The 22012-nt window shown below is 40.9% G+C and overlaps 1 protein-coding gene across 1 annotated transcript; it reads left to right on the top strand.

Moving 5' to 3' along the window:
• Positions 1 to 428: 428 nt before the first annotated feature.
• Positions 429 to 3207, top strand: LOC122289558 (beta-amylase 3, chloroplastic-like). The gene is made up of 4 exons (XM_043096678.1): positions 429 to 1033; positions 1228 to 1438; positions 1999 to 2109; positions 2244 to 3207. The coding sequence occupies exons 1-4, from the start codon at positions 480 to 482 to the stop codon at positions 3036 to 3038; spliced, it is 1671 nt and encodes a 556-aa protein (XP_042952612.1). The 5' UTR covers positions 429 to 479; the 3' UTR covers positions 3039 to 3207.
• Positions 3208 to 22012: the final 18805 nt, after the last annotated feature.

Raw genomic sequence — 22012 nt, 5'->3', positions numbered from 1 at the left:
TAAATATATATTTTTTAATTTAATGATTAAAGAAATGTTTATTAGTGATATTCTGATTTAAAAAAAAAATTTAAGAATAAAAAAATAAAAAATAAATAAAAAAATAGAAAATTCTATGTGCAGTCATTTTCACGGACTCTTTTGTACACTCCAGTGATATGATTGGTTGTATATTAAAAAAAATTAATCCAACCAATCATATCAGTAGAGTATGCAAAGAGTGCATAAAAATAACTGTACGTAACGTTACTCTAAAAAAATTTGCCTTATTCGCTCCTCGGGCGACGGATGTGGCAGTGCTGTTCATTTTTCATGTCGATCAGATTGACAAATTATTAGTTAAGAGTAGTGACAGCATGCAGTGCAAATGACAGCGACTTAACTGGAGGTTCCCTTTCTATAAATATACAGTGCCTCAGCCAGTACCTAAATATTCATCTCTCTTTTCCTCTCCACCAAAGGAAGTAAAAAAACAAGCAATGACCCTAACACTACGTTCCTCAGCTTCTTTTATCAATCTTAAAGACACTACCAAAAGCCTGAAAACTCCCGCCGACTACTTCTCTGGCACAATTTGCTTTGCTCGAACCAAGCCATCATGCCGTACCCGAGTGATCAGAAACTCAGTGCAGGAAGCAGTACATGACCTCTCATGCCCGAAGGCCCCCTCAGTGATGGAAGGTTACCGGAAAAGTGAGAAGCCGGAGCAGCTTCATGCACTCTCAGGCGGGCATTCCATGGAAAATAATGCAAAGGTCCCTGTGTTTGTGATGCTGCCGCTCGACACAGTAACGCAGGGAGGGAAACTGAACAGGCCTCGAACAATGAATGCTAGCTTGATGGCCCTGAAGGGTGCAGGAGTGGAGGGAGTTATGGTGGATGCATGGTGGGGATTGGTGGAGAAAGATGGACCTCTGAGGTACAACTGGGAAGGGTATGCTGAGCTCGTACAGATGGTTCAAAAGCATGGCTTGAAGCTCCAGGTTGTTATGTCCTTTCATCAGTGTGGAGGAAATGTTGGAGACTCCTGCAGGTAGGATCTAATTTTTAATTGGGATCTATGATTTGATTTCAATTTCATTAATGCTTATATTTATGGATCTTGATTTATTTTCAATTTTCATCACATTTAGTGGGTGGTAAAGGTTTTTGAGTGGTCTTTTCTTTGAGATGGAGTTATATTTAATTTCAATTAATAATCAATCATTTTTATCTTGAATCTCGCAGCATTCCTCTACCTCCATGGGCGCTGGAAGAAATCAGCAAGAACCCTGAGCTTGTGTATACAGACAGATCAGGCAGGAGGAATCCTGAGTACATATCCTTGGGGTGTGATTCACTGCCTGTTCTTGCAGGAAGAACACCCATTCAGGTCTACAGCGACTACATGAGGAGTTTCCGTGACAGATTCAAAGATTTCTTGGGCGAGGTTATTGTGGTAAGCATTCATATACAGACATATTTACAAACTACTACCTATTGGGCCTACTTATTCTGTAAATTGAATAGTGATTTTAAACAGTATTAGGAAAGAAAAATATTACTCCCTTTTTTTTTTTCTTTTTTTTCTCCTTTTTTTTTTTTTTTTTTTTATCAAGTTACGTTTTTTATTTTGGGACCTTTCCTGGTAGGTTCCTTTTATCGAGTTTCACAAGAACATACATATAAGAAACTACTATTTTCATGTATCAATCTTTCTTTTTCTATTTTTTTCCATCGTTTATAATACACGTAGTTCATCATGTAAGATCCAAATTTAATGAATCGTGAGCACCAATTAATTACCTGTTTCAGATTTCGGTGGAAAGATTGACAATTATGGATTTAAATTTAAGAAAAAAAAAGTTATTTTAGAGAATTTTAAAAATTCTGATCCTTTTTGGGACACTGGTGGAGCTGAATTCTTAATCTAGTCCTTCCATTTTCCAACAGTAGAAACAATGAAATCATTTCTTTCAGTTTTAGGAACTCAATTTCATTTTGTTATTTTTTTGGCAGGAAATTCAAGTGGGAATAGGTCCTTGTGGGGAGCTTAGATATCCATCTTATCCAGAGAGCAATGGAACTTGGAGGTTTCCGGGAATTGGAGAATTTCAATGCTATGACAAGGTAAATGTTTCATAATTAAAATAGGAAAGGATAGTTCATACTCCAATAGCTTCTGATGATGATCTAAAATTCAAGAAATTGTATATCCCAATTAAGCTCTGTTATATTCTTACACAAGCTCATATATCATGCAGTACATGAGAACTTCCCTGCAAGCAGCAGCAGAGGCAATTGGGAAGAGATATTGGGGAACAAGTGGACCCCATGATTGTGGCCGGTATAAACAATTTCCCGAGGATACTGGATTTTTCCGTAGGGATGGAACATGGAACAGCGAGTATGCAGATTTCTTTCTCGAGTGGTATTCTGGAAACCTATTAGAGCATGGTGATAGAATCCTTCTTGCTGCAAGAGGAATATTTCAAGGAACTGAAGCAAAACTTTCTGCAAAAGTAGCTGGAATCCACTGGCATTACAGAACAAGGTCACATGCCGCTGAACTAACTGCTGGATACTATAATACTAGACATAGAGATGGTTACCTTCCCATAGCACGAATGATGGGCAAACATGGAGTCGTATTTAACTTCACTTGCATGGAAATGAAAGATGGAGAACAGCAGGGCAATGCAGAAAGTTCACCAGAAGGATTAGTTCGGCAAGTAAAGATGGCAACTAGGAGTGCTAGGACAGACCTTGCTGGGGAGAATGCTCTAGAAAGGTATGATGCAAGTGCATATGAACAAATTTTGAAGACAAGTAGGTCGGATTCTGGGAATGGATTGTGCGCATTCACATATTTAAGAACGAATAAGAAGTTGTTTGAAGCGGAGAATTGGAGGCACCTAGTTTACTTTGTAACAAGCATGTCAGAAGGTGGTCGAGACACACAGCTTTTAGAGCGTGGCTCCGGTGGGAGCGACCTTTTATACGTTGGACTCATAAAAAAGAAGACTATGAAGGATGTCATAGAGGTTGTTCTTGTTTAGAGTTTATTTATTATGATGTGAATGTAATAATACGTGTATATAGCTTGCTTAGGACTTAGCTGACTCAGTTTGTTACTTGGAAACTTCTAGTGCATACAAGTACTGTACTATAAATAGATTGTACTATACAGAAAATTAGATATCAATAATACTCTCACTTTTCATAGTCTCTCAAAGCTTCTACGTAATTTTCAAGTCTTTGCTTTTCATCTTCGTTCTGCTATCAATCTACACCAGATTCTTCGTGGTATCAGAGCGGTAGCTGCTGCTTCCGTTCTTGACCTCTGATTTTTACTCATTAAGTATGAATTCCTCTTCATCGTCTTTTCTTGGACCAGAGAATTCCTCTGGTCCATTTTTCTTGCATAATGGTGACAATCCAAGCTTGATTCTAGTTAATCAACCTTTCATTGGAGACAATTACCATTTTTGGAGTAGAGTTGTTCATATGGTACCATGTGCTGAGAATAAGATAGGTTTTATAAATGGATCTATCTCTCAGCCTGTTTTACCAACAAATCCACTCTATGGACCATGGAAATGTTGTAATAGCATGTTTTACGTTGTCTTGGCTACTGAATTCCTTATCCAAAGAGATTGCCAATAGTGTTCTTTATGTGAATATTGCTAAGGAGATGTGGGATTGACTTGAAGGAAAGGTTTTTTCACAATAATGGCCCTAGGGTTTTCTAATTGCAGAAGGCAATTTCAGTTCTTTCACAAGATGATCTTACTATGAGTGCTTATTTTACGAAGCTTAAGGCTTATTGGGATGAACTCCTAAATTACAGACCCTTGCCAAATTGCACTTGTGGTGCCTTAAAGACTTGTTGATTATCAACAACAATAGTATATAATGCAATTTCTGATGGGGCTAAATTAATCCTTTTCACATGTAAGAGGTTAAATACTTCTTATTGATCCATTGCCACCGATAAATTAATTCTAAGAAAGACAAGGGGAAATTTCTTTTATTTTGTCTCCAAATGTTGATTGAGCAGCTCTACTAACAAAAATTTTTGTTCTTCAGAATGGTGGTAAATCTTCAAGAAAAGACAGGCCATTATGTACTCATTGTGGTGTAGCTGGACATACAATAGAGAAATGTTACAAGCGACACGGTTATCCACCTAGTTTTCAATCAAACAAACCAAGGTCTACAGCTCATTAAGTCTCTACACCATCATATCAGAACATGCCACAGTTGCCTATTTCGAAGGATTAGTGTCAGCAACTTTTGTGCTTGTTACAACAACATTCTTTTCCTGAGGTTTCATCATCTAATCCCTCTATAAGTACTAATAATGTTCCTTCTGATGAATCTTTTAGGTAATTTCTCATTTCTATCATCTCTTGAAGTTCACTCTGTTTTCTTTACAATACATCAATTTATTCCCTTTTTCAAATTTCATGGCACTTCATGGATAATTGACACTGGAGCCACTAATCATATTGTTTGTTCTATTTCATTCTTTACGACAATCACATCATCTGTTAAGTCTACCATCAAATTACCAAATGGTAATCTTATTTCTGTTACTCATAAAGGTGTCATGCAATTGTCTAGCTCTTCGGTTCTTTCTAATGTTTTGTTTGCTCCTAGCTTTTCTTTCAATCTTTTATCAGCTAGTCAATTAACTCGTTCACTTGATTGTTGTCTCATTTTCCTTCGTGAATATTGCTTCATTCAGAACATGTCCTAACAAAAGGTGATTGGATTGGGTAGAGAAAGCAAACGACTTTATTACCTGCTACAAGAGCCTCTCTCCAAACTAGCTCATAATATTTCATTGTCTGCTTCAGTTTCTGTTCCACTTTGTAATTTTGTAATTTTCCTTGTATTCCTTTGTCCACTTCTCATTTGTGGCATTGTAGATTGGTCACTTGTCTACTCCTAGATTGCATGTGATGACCCGCTTTTAAGTGTATTTTCGCTTAAATGGTTGTTTTTATTTTAATTAATATATCAGTTATTTGATTTTAATTTATTTGCGTTTTAAAATTGGGTTTTAATTTAATTTAATTTATTTGAGGTTGTGTTTTATTTCTTTAAGTTGTTTTGTGGTTTTAATCTTTTGGCGGTTTGTTTCGTTTTCCCAGAGTGAGGACTGGACCTCATCTCTTTTTACATCTTTTTTCCCTTTTTCTCTTTTTTCTTTTTCTTTTTCCCTTCTTTTCCTTTTTTCCTTCTTTTTCTTTTTTTTTTTCTTTTTTCTTTTCCCTCTTCTCTCTCCCCGATCCGGACCCCCCCGTGCTCTCTCTCTCTCTCCTCCCTCTCCCTCACGCCGGCGTCACCTTCTCCAGCCCCTACCGCCGCCGTCCGGCCACCGTTCGGCCTCCCACCGGTCCCATTCTCTTCCTCTCCCTCCGGTGCACCACCCCTCCAAAACCCATCCCCAACCGGCCTGCCGTTTGGCCGGAAAAGCTCCAAGAAGGGCGCACGGATTTTGCTCCGATCCGCCGCCGTCGCTCCACCTCCGGCCACCATTTCTTCACCACTTCATCACCGACTCCTTGCCGTCCTAACCCACCCATTTCCGGCCTCCAACGACCACCGGAACAGCTCCTACGAGCTTGGTTTCCGTTTTGGGTAATCCGGCCATTCCGCCGCCACCCACGGCCGTTCGCCACTTCCAATAGCTTCACAACCATCCCTAGACCATTCCCTATCAATCTCGTGTCCTAGTTTGTCCCCGTTCAAAAGTGGGTTTTTCAAACCCACGGCCACAGTGAATTTTCACTGTGACGTTGCTGTTTTTCCGTCGTTTGCAACGCCGCTTGTTTTCTAAAATTGCCGTATAGCGCTGTAAGTATTTTCCAAACCCTATTTTCAGATTTTAATATATATTGCTCATTCAATTATTTACTGTTGTTGGTTGTTGATTCCGGACTGAGTCTGAGGAGTTTCGGGGGTCGGATGGATGGAGGACGGAGTTGTCTGTTTAATTGTTTTATGTTGTTTGATTATTTTATTATGCATTGATATGGCATTTCATGGTGCATGCACATGTGTTTGTGGAATTGTGTGAAAAGCCTGTATATTGGCGTGAGTGGTTTTACGGGTGCGTGTGTATCACGAGCCCAAGCCAGGATGGGTTATTATCTCGGTGGAGCTCCTCTGGTCACTCGGGAGCGGAATAAACTGAGTGATGTCCCCTGAGTTGTCGAGAGAGATGACGGGAGCGGGGCTAGGGGATGCTTGGCTACGAACGCGCCGGGCGCGAAACCGGGTATCGCCCTACTCACCGACTCCGTGGCCCTTCGCTGGCGAGGGCTAGAGGATGCTTGGCTACGCACGCGCGGGGCGCGGAACTGGGCATCGCTCGTTAGGTGTCACATGCGTGGTGGTACTCTACGGTGTGACACTGGAGCCAGGGTGTGCGGATGACCCCTGGGGGAGGTCATGGTGCATACGGTTAAAATTGGATAATGGTTTATGAGGCCAAATGAGACTTTTGGCGTTGGTCAGATGGACTGCTGGCGAGATATTGGGCCGGACGGACTTCTGGCGAGATATTGGGCCAAATGTGACTTTTGGCATGTTTTTCGGCAAGGATGTGTTTTTGAGCCAAAAGTGTTTTTGGCGTGTGTGGAAAATCGGTGTTTTTGGGCTTTGTGCATTGGGCATGGTTCATGCATATTGTTTGAGTTTTATGTGTTTTTATCTGGTAGTGTTTGGGTTTTACTTACCTGCGGTACCATTCGTGGTTCCGTAGCTTTTGGTGCAGAGTTAGAGGACGAAGAGGAGGAGGCTGAGCCCGAGGATGCGGCTCCGCCGGGTTGCTGATGCTATCTTTTTGTTTGTTAAAACCGTATTTGTGTTTTGTAATATTTTATCTATGTATGTTTTAAACAGCTTGTATTAAGTTAAGAAAAATTCTGGTACTTAGTTATGACTTTCGTTATCCGCTGCGTGTTTCTCTGTACACATCTGTTGCCTTGCACACACTCGGCACCCGTCGATGGGATGGTGACCCGGGTTGTCACCATCCGGACGTCTCAATTTCCCCGTGTTCGGGCGTGGGGATTTTGGGGGCGTCACAGGTGGTATCAGAGCGGTTTGGCTCTGGGTAAAACCACATGTCCCGTAGGTAGTACCAGAATGTTTTTAAAGTTGTGTTTTGAAAATTATGTTAAGTATAGTTGGTTTATTTGTTTTATTTGTGTGAGCTTGTTTGTTTGTTTTTATTTATTTAGTTATGTTTTGGCATGCTGGTTTCTTTTGTTTCTTGCTGTGTAGTGCTGTTTTTGTTTTTTGTTGGTTTTATGATGGTTTTATTTGTTTTCTTAAAGGAGGGTCAAGAGTAGTGTTGTGACGGGAATATGGGGAGACCAGGGAGACCAAGGAAAAATACTCAGGAACCGCAAGAAAATACCTCCAGAGATGACTCCATAGCCGAAGCAATTCGGCAAATGACGGAGTTTATGCAACAGAGTGCAAGGTCCCAACAGGCAGGGCCTTGGCCACCACAAGGACCTTGGCCACCACAAGGGGGTCCTTGGCCACCATCAGGAGGTCCTTGTCCACCATCAGGAGGACCTTATCCACCGTCAGGAGAACCTTGTCCGCAACAAGGAGGGTATTGGCCACAACCAGGAGGTCCCTGGCCATATCAGGGAGGGCCTTGGATGTATCCAGGAGGGTCCAGCAGCATGGTGCAAGCCGGATGCACCTATGAGCGCTTCCTAGCGCATCGGACTCCACACTTCACTGGAAATGAGGATCCAATTCAGGCTGGAAAATGGATCAAAGATCTGGAGAAGACTTTTGAGGTGTGTGGGTGCACTGAGGCACAGCAAGTACTTTACGCCAGCTACCTCTTGCAAGGTACCGCTTCTGATTGGTGGGATACCAAAAGGGTGCTATTGGAATCTGAACTGGGATCTTTCGCTGCGGTGACCTGGCAGCGTTTCAAGAAAGAGTTCAATGACCGCTTCTTTCCCGCATCGGTAAGGAAGCAAAAGGCAAGAGAGTTCTCCAATCTGGTCCAAGGGGGCGCGACAGTGGAGCTGTACGCCCGGAGGTTCATAGAACTTGAGCGGTTTGCTCCTCACCTTGTCGCCACTGAGGAGATGCGAGCAGATCGTTTCCAGGAGGGGCTGCGTCAGGACATACGCCGTATGGTGGTCAGCCATCGGATATCCACTTTTCAGGAGTTAGTGGATGTGGCCACCCTTATAGAGCGGGAAAATAATCTGAGTATGGGCTCCCCTTCAGGGCAAAAGAGGCGGAGTTTTTCTGGTGAAGGAAGCAGCTCGGGTTCGCCTCAGAAGTTTGTTCAGCGGACAGGAACTCGACCTCAAGCATCCTCAAGTGTTCGCATGGGAGGACGTATGCCTGTTTGTGGAGTTTGTAATAGAGCTCATGAGGGCGAGTGTCGGACGAGTAGCGGACCCCAGTGTTATCGGTGCGGCCAAGTGGGGCATATTGCTCGGGATTGCCCCGTTAGAGCTCAAGGAAGCCGTGGAGGTAGACACGGTGGAAGAACCAACCCGAGACAAGCAGTGCAAGCCCGGGTTTATGCTGTCACACCCGGAGAGGTGGATGATGAGGCACCAGCGACCCATGATGCTGGAGTAATCACAGGTATGGATTAATTTAATTTTTAAGTTGGATTTAATTTTTGGTGCATTTGGTTTCTTTGTTGTTTTTTGGATTTCATGGGTTGTGTGTTTGGTTCAGGAAGAGTCCGTTTGTATGAGTTTTATGCTTGTACTTTGTTTGATTCCGGTGCTTCACGATCGTTTGTGTCTTCCACGTTTGCTCGGGTGTGTAACTTGGTCACGGAACCGTTGCCGAAGGCTATGGTAGTGGCGCTACCCGATGGCGAGATGGTGTGGTGTTCTAAGGTTGCTTTGGGATGCCCGTTAAATTTTGAGGGAAGATTCTTGGATGCTGATTTGGTGGTGTTCAAGCTGTTGGGTTTTGATATTATCCTCGGAATGGATTGGCTATACCGATATTCTGCGAGTATTAAGTGCAGAAGTCGGATAATTAGCTTTCAGCTTCCAGATGGTGATTGTCTGGAATTTGTGGGGAGTAGATTAAAGGAGAAACCGATAATTATATCGGCGATTCAGGTAAGACGAGAGATTGCATGGGGAGCGGATGCATTCTTGGTGCAGATGGTGTCCACGCCGTCTGAGAAGAAGTCTTTGGCAGACATTCCAGTTGTGGAAGAGTTCCCCGATGTGTTTGTGGATGACTTGTCCGAACTACCCCCTGTTCGGGAGATGGAGTTTGTCATAGATTTGGAACCTGGAGCGGCTCCTGTGCATAAAGCTCCTTATCGCATGGCACCGGCTGAATTGAAAGAGTTGAAGACTCAGTTGCAAGAACTGGTAGAGAAGGGATTTATTCAGCCTAGTACGTCGCCGTGGGGTGCACCAGTTTTATTTGTTAAGAAGAAAGATGGAACCCTTCGTATGTGCATTGACTATCGGGAATTGAACAAGGTGACCATCAAAAATAAATACCCTCTCCCGCGGATTGATGATTTGTTTGACCAGCTTCAAGGAGCAGCCGTGTTCTCTAAGATTGATCTGAGGTCGGGATATTACTAGCTGAGAATCAGAGACCAGGATGTGCCTAAAACTGCTTTCAGGTCGAGGTATGGGCATTATGAATTTAAGGTGATGCCGTTTGGGTTAGCTAATGCCCCTGCAGCGTTCATGGATTTAATGAATAGGGTGTTTCAACCTTACCTAGATTCCTTTGTGGTAGTATTTATTGATGATATACTGATTTATTCCCGAGATGTTGAAGAGCATGCGTATCATCTTAGTCTGGTACTTGAGAGATTGAGAGAACACCAGCTATACGCCAAGCTCAGCAAGTGTGAGTTCTGGTTCGAAGAAGTTAAATTTCTTGGGCATGTAATTTCCCGGGACGAAGTGGCAGTTGATCCTAGTAAGGTAGAAGCCATTTTGTCATGGCCACGCCCGACTACAGTACGTGAGATCAGGAGTTTCTTGGGACTCGCCGGTTACTACCGAAGGTTTGTAGAGGGTTTTGCTCGCCTATCCGGACCTCTCACAACTTTGACTCGGAAGAATACAGAATTTGTTTGGTCAGAGAAGTGTGAGAGAAGCTTCCAGGAATTGAAGAACAGGTTGACAACGGCACCAGTGTTAGCACTCCCAGAACCGCATAAGCCATTCGTAGTCTTCAGTGATGCATCTAAGTTCGGTTTGGGTTGTGTCCTTATGCAGGAAGGACGGGTTGTAGCCTATGCATCTCGTCAGCTTAAGGACCATGAGAAGAATTATCCGACGCATGATCTAGAATTGGCTGCGATTGTTTTTGCACTCAAGATCTGGCGGCACTTCTTGTATGGGGAAGCTTGCGAGGTATTTACTGATCATAAGAGCTTGAAGCATTTGTTTTCCCAGAAAAATCTGAATATGAGGCAGAGGCGATGGCTGGAGCTAATCAGTGACTATCAGTATGAGATCAAGTACCACTCGGGGAAGGCTAATATAGTTACTGATGCTTTGAGCCGGAAGTCTCATTTGGAGGATGAAGCCGAACCGTCAGAAATGGATTCGTTACTTTATGGGATGAGAAGGCTCCTTGTAGAGAGTTCGCAGCAAGTAGAGATTTTGTCTTCAGTTCTTGATATTCGGGTAACTGACTTTGAAGAATTGAAAGCTCTCCAAAGAAAGGATCCGAAGCTGCTGAACATCAGGAAAAGAGTCCGAAAATCTCGAGGGCCGTTGCACTATAGCATGGACAGTGATGGGATACTTCGGTTCCGAGATCGCAGAGTGGTCCCAAAGGACTCAGATTTCAAAGAACGGATCATGGCGGAAGCTCATGCGGCCCCGTATTCAGTTCATCCCGGCAGTACAAAGATGTATCGAGACTTGAAGAAAACTTACTGGTGGGATGGAATCAAAAAGGACGTTGCCTTATATGTGGAGAAATGCCACACGTGCCGTCAGGTAAAGGCCGAGCATCAGAGACCTGCAGGTATGCTCCAACCCCTCCCTATTCCTAAGTGGAAGTGGGATGACATCACAATGGACTTCGTAGTGGGTTTGCCGAGGACGCCTAGTGGGAAGAATTCTGTGGACCGGTTAACGAAGAGTGCTCATTTTCTGCCTGTTAACAACACCGACTCTTTGGGTAAGTTGACCCGTTTGTATGTCAAAGAGATAGTGCGACTACACGGCGTACCAAAGAGTATAGTGTCGGATCGAGACCCGAGGTTTACGTCGCAGTTCTGGAAGAGTTTGCAGGCAGCTTTGGGTACTAAGTTGAAGTTCAGCACTGCTTATCACCCGCAGACAGACGGCCAGTCAGAGCGCACCATACAGACCCTGGAAGACATGCTGCGAGCATGTGTCCTGGAATTCCAAGGGAGTTGGGAAAATCATTTGCCGCTCATTGAGTTTGCCTACAATAACAGCTACCATGCGACCATTCAGATGGCTCCCTATGAAGCTCTTTATGGGAGAAAGTGTAGGTCGCCCTTGTGTTGGGATGAAGTTGGGGAGAGTAGGATAATTGGACCCGAAATAATTCAAGAAATGTAAAGCCAAGTCCGGATCATCAGAGACAAAATGGCGGCAGCTCAGAGTCGCCAGAAAAGCTATGCTGACACCCGGAGGAGAGAATTGTCATTTGAAGTGGGTGATTGGGTTTATCTTAAAGTCTCTCCCATGAGAGGTGTTAAGCGTTTTGGTAAGAAAAGGAAACTAGATCCGAGGTACGTCGGCCCTTTTCAGCTTCTGGAGAGAGTAGGGTCCGTCGCCTATAGGGTTGCTTTGCCAGATTATTTTGGGGATGTTCATGATGTCTTCCACGTATCATCCCTGAAGAAGAGCTTTGGGCAGCAAGAGCCACGTTTCGTCGACCCAGCAGGTATTCAGTTGCAACCGGATCTCACTTACGAAGTTGTTCCGTCGCAGATTTTGGATTGGAAGGAGCAACAGTTGAGGTCCAAGACGATACCTTTAGTTAAAGTGGCTTGGGGAGATCCGTTAGCTCAAGACTTCTCTTGGGAGCGAGCAGCGGACATGAGGGAGCAGTACCCGTATTTGTTCGAATGATGAAGGTATGTATTTTAATCTTGATCTCAGTTGGTTTATGAGCGTTTATGTGGCTTGCTTTAAGTTGGTGGTTGATTTGCAATTTCGAGGACGAAATTGTTTTTAAGGAGGGGAGGATGTGATGACCCGCTTTTAAGTGTATTTTCGCTTAAATGGTTGTTTTTATTTTAATTAATATATCAATTATTTGATTTTAATTTATTTGCGTTTTAAAATTGGGTTTTAATTTAATTTAATTTATTTCAGGTTGTGTTTTATTTCTTTAAGTTGTTTTGTGGTTTTAATCTTTTGGCGGTTTGTTTCGTTTTCCCGGAGTGAGGACTGGACCTCATCTCTTTTCACATCTTTTTTCCCTTTTTCTCTTTTTTCTTTTTCTTTTTCCCTTCTTTTCCTTTTTTCCTTCTTTTTCTTTTTTTTTTCTTTTTTCTTTTCCCTCTTCTCTCTCCCCGATCCGGACCCCCCCGTGCTCTCTCTCTCTCTCTCCTCCCTCTCCCTCACACCGGCGTCACCTTCTCCAGCCCCTACCGCCGCCGTCCGGCCACCATCCGGCCTCCCACCAGTCTCATTCTCTTCCTCTCCCTCCGGTGCACCACCCCTCCAAAACCCATCCCCAACCGGCCGGCCGTTTGGCCGGAAAAGCTCCAAGAAGGGCGCACGGATTTTGCTCCAATCCGCCGCCATCGCTCCACCTCCGGCCACCATTTCTTCACCACTTCATCACCGACTCCTTGCCGTCCTAACCCACCCATTTCCGGCCTCCAACGACCACCGGAACAGCTCCTACGAGCTTGGTTTCCGTTTTGGGTAATCCAGCCATTCCGCCGCCACCCACGGCAGTTCGCCACTTCCAATAGCTTCACAACCATCCCTAGACCATTCCCTATCAATCTCGTGTCCTAGTTTGTCCCCGTTCAAAAGTGGATTTTTCAAACCCAGGCCACAGTGAATTTTCACTGTGACGTTGCTGTTTTTCCGCCGTTTGCAACGCCGCTTGTTTTCTAAAATTGCCGTATAGCGCTGTAAGTATTTTCCAAACCCTATTTTCAGATTTTAATATATATTGCTCATTCACTTATTTACTGTTGTTGGTTGTTGATTCCGGACTGAGTCTGAGGAGTTTCGGGGGTCGGATGGATGGAGGACGGAGTTGTCTGTTTAATTGTTTTATGTTGTTTGATTATTTTATTATGCATTGATATGGCATTTCATGGTGCATGCACATGTGTTTGTGGAATTGTGTGAAAAGCCTGTGTATTGGCGTGAGTGGTTTTACGGGTGCGTGTGTATCACGAGCCCAAGCCGGGATGGGTTATTATCTCGGTGGAGCTCCTCTGGTCACTCGGGAGCGGAATAAACTGAGTGATGTCCCCTGAGTTGTCGAGAGAGATGACGGGAGCGGGGCTAGGGGATGCTTGGCTACGAACGCGCCGGGCACGGAACCGGGCATCGCCCTACTCACCGACTCCGTGGCCCTTCGCTGGCGAGGGCTAGAGGATGCTTGGCTACGAACGCGCGGGGCGCGGAACTGGGCATCGCTCGTTAGGTGTCACATGCGTGGTGGTACTCTACGGTGTGACACTGGAGCCAGGGTGTGCGGATGACCCCTGGGGGAGGTCATGGTGCATACGGTTAAAATTGGATAATGGTTTATGAGGCCAAATGGGACTTTTGGCGTGGGTCAGATGGACTTCTGGCGAGATATTGGGCCGGATGGACTTCTGGCGAGATATTGGGCCAAATGGACTTTTGGTGGCCAAATGTGACTTTTGGCGTGTTTTTCGGCAAGAATGTGTTTTTGGGCCAAAAGGGTTTTTGGCGTGTGTGGAAAACCGGTGTTTTTGGGCTTTGTGCATTGGGCATGGTTCATGCATATTGTTTGAGTTTTATGTGTTTTTATCTGGTAGTGTTTAGGTTTTACTTACCTGCGGTACCATTCGTGGTTCCGTAGCTTTTGGTGCAGAGTTAGAGGACGAAGAGGAGGAGGCTGAGCCCGAGGATGCGGCTCCGCCGAGTTGCTGATGCTATTTTTTTGTTTGTTAAAACCGTATTTGTGTTTTGTAATATTTTATCTATGTATGTTTTAAACAGCTTGTATTAAGTTAAGAAAAATTCTGGTACTTAGTTATGACTTTCGTTATCCGCTGCGTGTTTCTCTGTACACATCTGTTGCCTTGCACACACTCGGCACCCGTCGATGGGATGGTGACCCGGGTTGTCACCATCCAGACGTCTCAATTTCCCCGTGTTCGGGCGTGGGGATTTTGGGGGCGTCACATTGCAACTATTACATAAGTCTGTACCTACAATTACAGTTACTGATGATTTCCATTGTTCAGTTTGTCCATTATCCAAACAACACAAATTACCTTTTCCTCAAAGTCATTCTTTTTCTACTTGTATTTTTGCTCTAATTCATTGCTTGCGATATTTGGGGTCCTTTTAACACCACCTTCATTAATGGTTCTCAATATTTACTCACCATTGTAGATGATTTTTCCATATCTACTTGGATTTATTTCATGAAATGCAAATCTAACACTAGGTCTATCCTTTGCTCTTTTCGTAATCTTGTTGAGAATCAATTCAATACTAAAATTCAAATCATTCGAATTGATAACGGACCAGAATTTGCTATGCTTGATATCTATTCTACTCGTGGTATCATTCATCAAAAGAGTTGTGTAGCCACTCCTCAACAAAATGGTATTGTAGAGAGGAAACATCAACATCTTCTAAATGTGACTAGAGCTCTTCATTTTCAAGTTCATTTGCCCTTACAATTTGGGGTGATTGTGTCTTACATGTTGCTTAGTTAATAAATCGAATTCTCACTCCCACTCTCTCTAACATGTCCCCACATGAACTCCTATTTTATGTCTCTCCTACATACACTCATTTACGTGTATTTGGTTGTTTATGCGATGCCATTACCATTTCTCATTCTCATTCTAAGTTTGATCCAAGAGCTAAATCTTGTGTTTTTCTTGGATATCCTTTTTGTGTCAAAACTTACAAGCTTTATGATTTGTCTTCTCATATAGTCTTCCTTTTTCGGGATGTTATCTTTCATGAGAATATTTTTCCTTTTTCTTCTTCAGCTTTGCTTCCTTCTACTTCTTCCTCACCTTTGTCTACTCCTATTTTTCCCCCTCCAATTCCTCTTTCTTGTGATAATAGTGGTACTACTTCTCAGACTACTCCTCAACCTAATTCTACTTCTGTGCCATCAATTATTAATCCTGAATTTGATCGACCTAGAAGGTCTTCTAGCATTCGTCATCCTCCTTCTTACTTGCAGCAGTATCATTGCAATCTCTTGTGTTCTTCTGCACATACAGTCTCTTCCCTGGACAATGTTTCTTCTAGTTTAGATTCTTCTCTTTGTCCTTTGTCTTCTATTTTATCACATACTTATCTTTTTCCGTTACATAGAGTTTTTACTGCTTCCATTTCTTCACATGATGAACCTCAATCATTTTCTCAAGCTGTTAAGTATGCACATTGGCGTGCTACCATGGCTAGTGAGATTCAAGCCCTTGAAACTAATCACACATGGTCTCTTTCTATTCTTACCTCTTGGTAAAGTAGCCATAGGATGTAAATGGGTTTACAAGGTGAAATATAAAGTTAATGGTTCAATCGAGGGATACAAGGCAAAGCTTGTTGCTAAAGGTTTTAGACAACAAAAGGGCTTAGATTATCTAGAGACTTTCTCTCCAGTAGCTAAGATTACCACTGACCGTGTTATTCTTGATGTGGCTGCAATTAAACAAAGGCAATTTGTTTTAGTTAGATTTGAACAATACTTTTTTACATAGTGATTTAGTTGCGGAGGTTTACATGCAAATTCCTCATACTTTTGCTCAAGAGGGGGAGTCTAAAGTTTATAGACTAGACAAGTCTTTGTATGTGTTGAACCCAAGATTTCAAGTTTTGTGTAATTATATATCTACACATGGATTTTGATAATAACAAATAAATTCAAAGAATAAAGAAGTTTCAAACTCAAGTTGTCTACATAATGGAGTCAAGCACATCAAGAAAACAAGCATGAGCATGAAAGGAACAAGTTCACACTAAAATTATAGAGTAATGTTATAAATCTTTTAAAAATTCGAAATTAGGATTAAGACTCAAAATTAATATTTTATCATAAAGTATTAAAATATATTTTCCACATGTGCATGAATTTTTTAAAAATTAAAATTGAAAATTTTGAAAGATGATTGATTGTCATCTTTCACATATGCATACCTTGATTAAAGGGTTAAATTTTGAAAATATTAAAGATGATTGATTGTCATCTTTCACATGTGCGTTTTATTTGAATATTTTCAAAAGTGATTGATATTTTTCTTTTTTACTTATGCAAAAGGTAGATGTTTTTGTTTGAAATATTTGAAAAGTAAAGTGTGCTCCTTTTGTCATATGCAAAAAGTAAAAAGATTAGGTTTGAAAATTTTGAAAAGTAAAGTGTGCTCCTTTTGTCATATGCCAAAAGTAAAAGATTAGGTTTGAAATTTTTGAAAAATGAATGATGTTGTCTTTGACAATTGAAAAAGAAGAACCTTTTATTTGAATTTTTTAAAAAAGTGAATGATGTTGTTTTTGACATGTGAATCTTTTTAAATTTGAATATGAAGTCTCATATGCCTATAAATAAATCATTTGAGAGCTTCACATTTACAACACCAAGAGCATACAACATTCATTCAAAGCTTTCACTCTCTCTTCTCTAAGAATTGAGCCTTAATCCTTATTTATTTTTAGAGATATAGTTTGTGTTGTATTGTTCTTATTTCACTCATTGAAGAGTGTTTTCTGATAACCTACCCACTATCAGCTCTTGTATCAGTAAAAGGGTGTGTATAACCCTTGTGCGTGTAGAAAGTGTTCTACACAGGAAATAGTTGAATCACCACGTGTAAGGTGATTGCAAGTGTAAAGGGTGTTCTACACATATCCTTTGTAGCGGTGTTGTTCAAAGGTGTAATAGATTTCTATCTCTACCTGAAAGAGGTTGAATAGTGAATTTGAGGATCCTCAAGGGGTAGCTTGAGGCGAGAACGTAAGCAGTGGGATTGAACCTCGTTAACATACTGATTTTACTTCTCTCTTACCCTTACTCTTTATATTTATTACTGTTTCATATTTTGTTTATATTTTATATTGTATATTTGATTTATAATTGTATTTTTTTTAAATACAACTCAATTTACGCCCCTCTTGTGTTAGTCATCTGGGCAACAATTGGTATCAGAGCTAAGAGCTCTATTATAAGATTAACTATCTTTTGAGTTAAGATCTTATGGCTAACATTGCAGCTTCATTTAGTAAAGGTCAATCTAGCAGTTGGCCTCCACTCTTTTGTGGAGATAATTACTCATTCTGGAAAGTTAGAATGAAAATATTCCTTCAATCTCAAGTCGAGAAATCTGGAAATGTATTATAAATAGACCTTATATTCCAACAAAAGTGGTTGATGGAGTAAAGGTTAAAAAGGAAGAAGAAGAGTTTGATCGTGAAAACGATAAACTCTATACTTTGAATTTAACTGCTATGAATTTATTATTTAATGCTCTCAATGGAAATGAGTTTAATAGAATAATGACTTATGCTACGGAAAAAGAAATTTGGGATAACTTGGAAGTTACTTATGAAAGAAATTCGCAAGTCAAGGAATCAAAAATTTATATTCTTACTCATAAATATGAAATGTTTAAGATGAATGATGATGAATCTATTTCTAGTATGCATACTCGTTTTACTAACATCATAAACAGCTTGATAGCTCTTGGCAAAATTTATTCCAAAGTGGAGATAGTAAGTAAAATTCTCAACTTTCTACCAAAACGCTGGGATCAAAAGTGACAGCGATTCTTGAAACTAAAGACCTCAAGATGCTTGAAATGAATGAACTCATCGGGTCACTTATCACCCATGAGTACACATGGAAAAGAGGAGGAGAAGAAGGAAAGCCAAAGAAGAGCTTCGCACTTAAAGCTATTCCTCATGAAAGTGAAAGTGATGACAATGAGGAAAATGAAGACAAAGATGAAGAAGTTGCGATGATAAAAAGAAGAATTCAGAGGTTCTTAAAGAAAAATAAAACTCCTCCGAGGAAATGTCTCAAAAAGTTTTCCAAGAAAGATTCAGGTAAAAATGACACTTTAATTTGTTATAAATGCAATAAAGCTAATCATATCAAGTCAGATTGTCTTCTGCTAAAGAAAGATCGAAACAAGGGCAAGAAAGCAATGAAGGCTACATGGGATGATGATTAGCTCAGATAGTGAAGTAAGCAATGAAGAATTAGCAAATTTTTATCTTATGGCTAAAGATGACATTGAGGTTAGGGGTGTACAGAAAACCGATAAACCGCCCCAAACCAACCGGAACCGACCTCAGGACATCGGAACCGGCCAAGAACCTGTCGGCGGTCGAGGGAATTTATCATGAACCGACATCGGTCGGTTCGGCGTGCGATTTAGGGCTAAATAAACTGTTAAACCGACCGACCGCTCAGTTATATATTTTTTTTCATTTTTATACATATAAAACGACGTCGTTTCACTTAAATAATTGAAACGGCGTCGTTTTCTGACGTTAAGTTTAAATATAAACGGCTAAGCCAAAGGGCGTCGTTTGGTATTAGGGTAAAATACCCCCCTTCCCCTTCGGCTTTCTATTTCCGTCTGGCCTTCCAAGTTTCTGAAAACAGAAACCCCCAATCCTCCATACGGCTGCCGATCGCTTCTCAGCTTCTCCCGTTCTCCCTGCGTCTGGCCCTCTCCAGGTCACTGCTCAGCTCCTTGCGTCTGGCCCTCTCTCGGTTTCCCAGCCTATGCTCGACGGTGCGACGCCCCTTCCTCTATCTGTGTAAGTAATGGCTGTAAGCCTATAATGCTATTTAGTATTTACCAAGTTTTTTTTTTTTTTTTTATAGGATCTTGCTATTTACATTTTACTAAGTTGGATTTGGGTTATATATGAGTTAGCTCTAATTTAATTTAGATTAATGTTTATTTTTAGTGTTATATAGTCCTGAATATGATATCTGTTTAAGTGATTTGAACGAAAGAGAGATAGTCTCCCATGTGCAAATGATCAGGTTCGTGAAGATCCTACGTTACTTGCATTAACAATATGGACCTCCTTAAAAGCTAACAAGAACTCATCATGTTTGAAGTTAATATATTGAAGTATATATTTGAAGTTAATATATACTTGTCATAATTTGCATCGGACACCACTGAGCATACATCGCATAGCAACTTTCTAATTTGACAAATCATGTTTCTTAGCAGCTTCTTCTATCTCTTGTTGTTTCTTGAGTAAAGCAGCATAGTAAGCCTTGACATACTCATCCTACCAAATAATCATGAAGCATAAATAATGTGATATCAGGGGAAGAAAACATGAACATAGAAAATTAAAATGAAACAATACAAAAGTGTGCGCTGCAGACAAATTTTTTAACATTGATAAAAACAAAACAAAAAGATGGATAAAAGGAAAAGAAAAACTATATGATGCAGATCAAGAGAACTAAATAATTAGTTTCTCTCAGTTATCTCTAATTGCATGAACCTGTATATTTTTCTTATCATCATTCTCAATAAGTGACTTCTTGTCATATGGCAAGTATATATTATATCTGTATGCATGCCAGAAGTTTTATTTTATTTTTCCCATTCAGGGTATTTTACATACACCTTTGATGGGGGAATTTATATATTATTTTGTTGGTGCCGTGAATGATATAGGCAAAACTTTGTTCTCTTGTTGATGCTATTATTAGTTATTGTTATTTTTATCACCATATATTTTACTGTATCAACTATGTTTCTTAATTAATTTTAAAATTAATGTTTCATATGTTAGATGGATTCCTCATCAACTCCAATTGATCTTAATAATGATGAACAAACCGTAAATTTGGGAGAGACCCAAACACCAAAACCTTCAAGTGCCCCTAATAGTACTTGTCCACTTCCTAGGAAACGGAAGGGGAAGGACCCGTTAGTTGTTTGGGATCATTTTACGAAAGTTGAGGGTTGTCCCGTAGATGATCCGAAGGCTAAGTATAACTATTGTGGCAAGATTTATGCTTGTCACTCAAAGAGGAATGGGACTTCAACTATGCAAAACCACTTATCTGCATGTCCAAGAAATCCTCATAAACGCGGGCCTCTAGATAGATATCAACAAACATTGGCGGGTGAGAAAGTTGGACAGAATGGTAGTGGCGTGGTAAGAAATCTTGTAACCCACAAATATAATGAAGATGCAGTGAGGTTGGCCATTGCGAAAATGGTAATTATTGATAAATTGCCATTTAGAATTGTTGAAAGATAAGGATTTAAGAAGTTGATTTGGTTACTTGAACCAAAATTTAAAGTGTCATGCCGTGTTACAGTTGCAAGAGACTATATGAAATTGTTTACATCTGAAAAGGTCAAGCTTAGAAAGTTGTTTAAAGAATGGGAGGTGAGAGTTTTATTGACTACTGATACATGAACATCGATACAAAATTTGAATTATATGTACCTAACTGCCCATTTCATTGATAATAATTGAAAGTTGAAGAAAAAAATCATAAATTTTTGTTTAATCCCTAATCATCGAGGAGATATAATTGGAAAATATATTGAATCATGCCTCCTTGATTGGGGTATTGATAAGATATTTATTGTCACTGTTGATAATGCTAACTCAAATGATATTGCAATTTCTTACTTGAAGTATTTTTTGACGGGGAATGTGTTGGGTGGGAAGTATATGCACTTGAGATGTTGTGCTCATATTTTAAATCTTGTCGTGAATGAGGGTTTGAAGGAGTGTAATGACGCCATCACAATGGTTAGAAATGCAGTTAGATATGTGCGCTCCTCCCCTGCTAGATTAGACAAGTTTAAAAAGTGTGCAGAAAAAGAAAAAATTGATTGTAAAAAATTGTTGTGTCTTGATGTGCAAACCCGATGGAATTCAACTTACATAATGTTGGATGCGGCTGAGAAATTTGAAAGGGCTTTTAGGCGGATGGAGAGTGAGGATTACAATTTTCTATCTTACTTTAATGAGGGACACATAAGGCCTCCTAGAGCTGATGAGTGGGAGACAGTACGGGTTTTTGTGAAATTTTTGAAGATGTTCTATGATGCCACTTGTCGCTTTTCTGGGTCCTTTCATGTCACGACAAATACAAGTTTTGTGGAGATTTGCATGTTTCAAAAAGAATTAGTTAGGTTGAGTCAGAGTTCTAATAGTTGTTTGATGAATATGGCCATAAGCATGAGAACGAAGTATGATAAGTATTGGGGTTCATTGGATAAGCTGAACTTGTTGTTGTTGGTTGCCGTTGTGCTTGATCCTCGAAATAAGTTAGGCCTTCTCACCCGCAACTTGAGAAAAATTTATGATGAGACTCGAGGATTACATTTGGTGTCTAGTGTGAGACATTTACTATTCGACTTATACGATGAGTATAATGCTACATTTGGTTCTACTTCGAGTAGTCGAGAATATGTGCTCGCTTCGACATCTATACCCTCAATAGAAAGTGAAGAAGAGTCACATTTGTATATGGATTGGTATGAGCCAGATAATGAGATTGAATCAACTACTGCTAAAATAGAGGTGGATCAATATTTATCAGATGGTTGTGAGGCACTCAGTTCATCTTTTGATTTGTTGATCTGGTGGAGACAGAATGAGGTTAATTATCCTATACTTGCAAGGATTGCACGAGATTTGTTAGCCATGCATGTTTCCACTATTGCTTCAGAGTCAACATTTAGTACAGGAGGGCGTGTACTTTATCAGTTTCGAAGTTCATTTGCTCCGAAAATAGTTAAGGCACTTATTTGTACTCAGAATTGGTTACGACATCCATCGGCGCCAATTGATCTTCGAGAGGC

Source organism: Carya illinoinensis, chromosome 12, assembly GCF_018687715.1.
Source record: "Carya illinoinensis cultivar Pawnee chromosome 12, C.illinoinensisPawnee_v1, whole genome shotgun sequence".
NCBI lineage: Eukaryota > Viridiplantae > Streptophyta > Magnoliopsida > Fagales > Juglandaceae > Carya > Carya illinoinensis.
The sequence above is the reverse complement of the archived record's forward strand: the minus strand, read 5'-3'. Positions and strand labels throughout refer to the sequence as shown.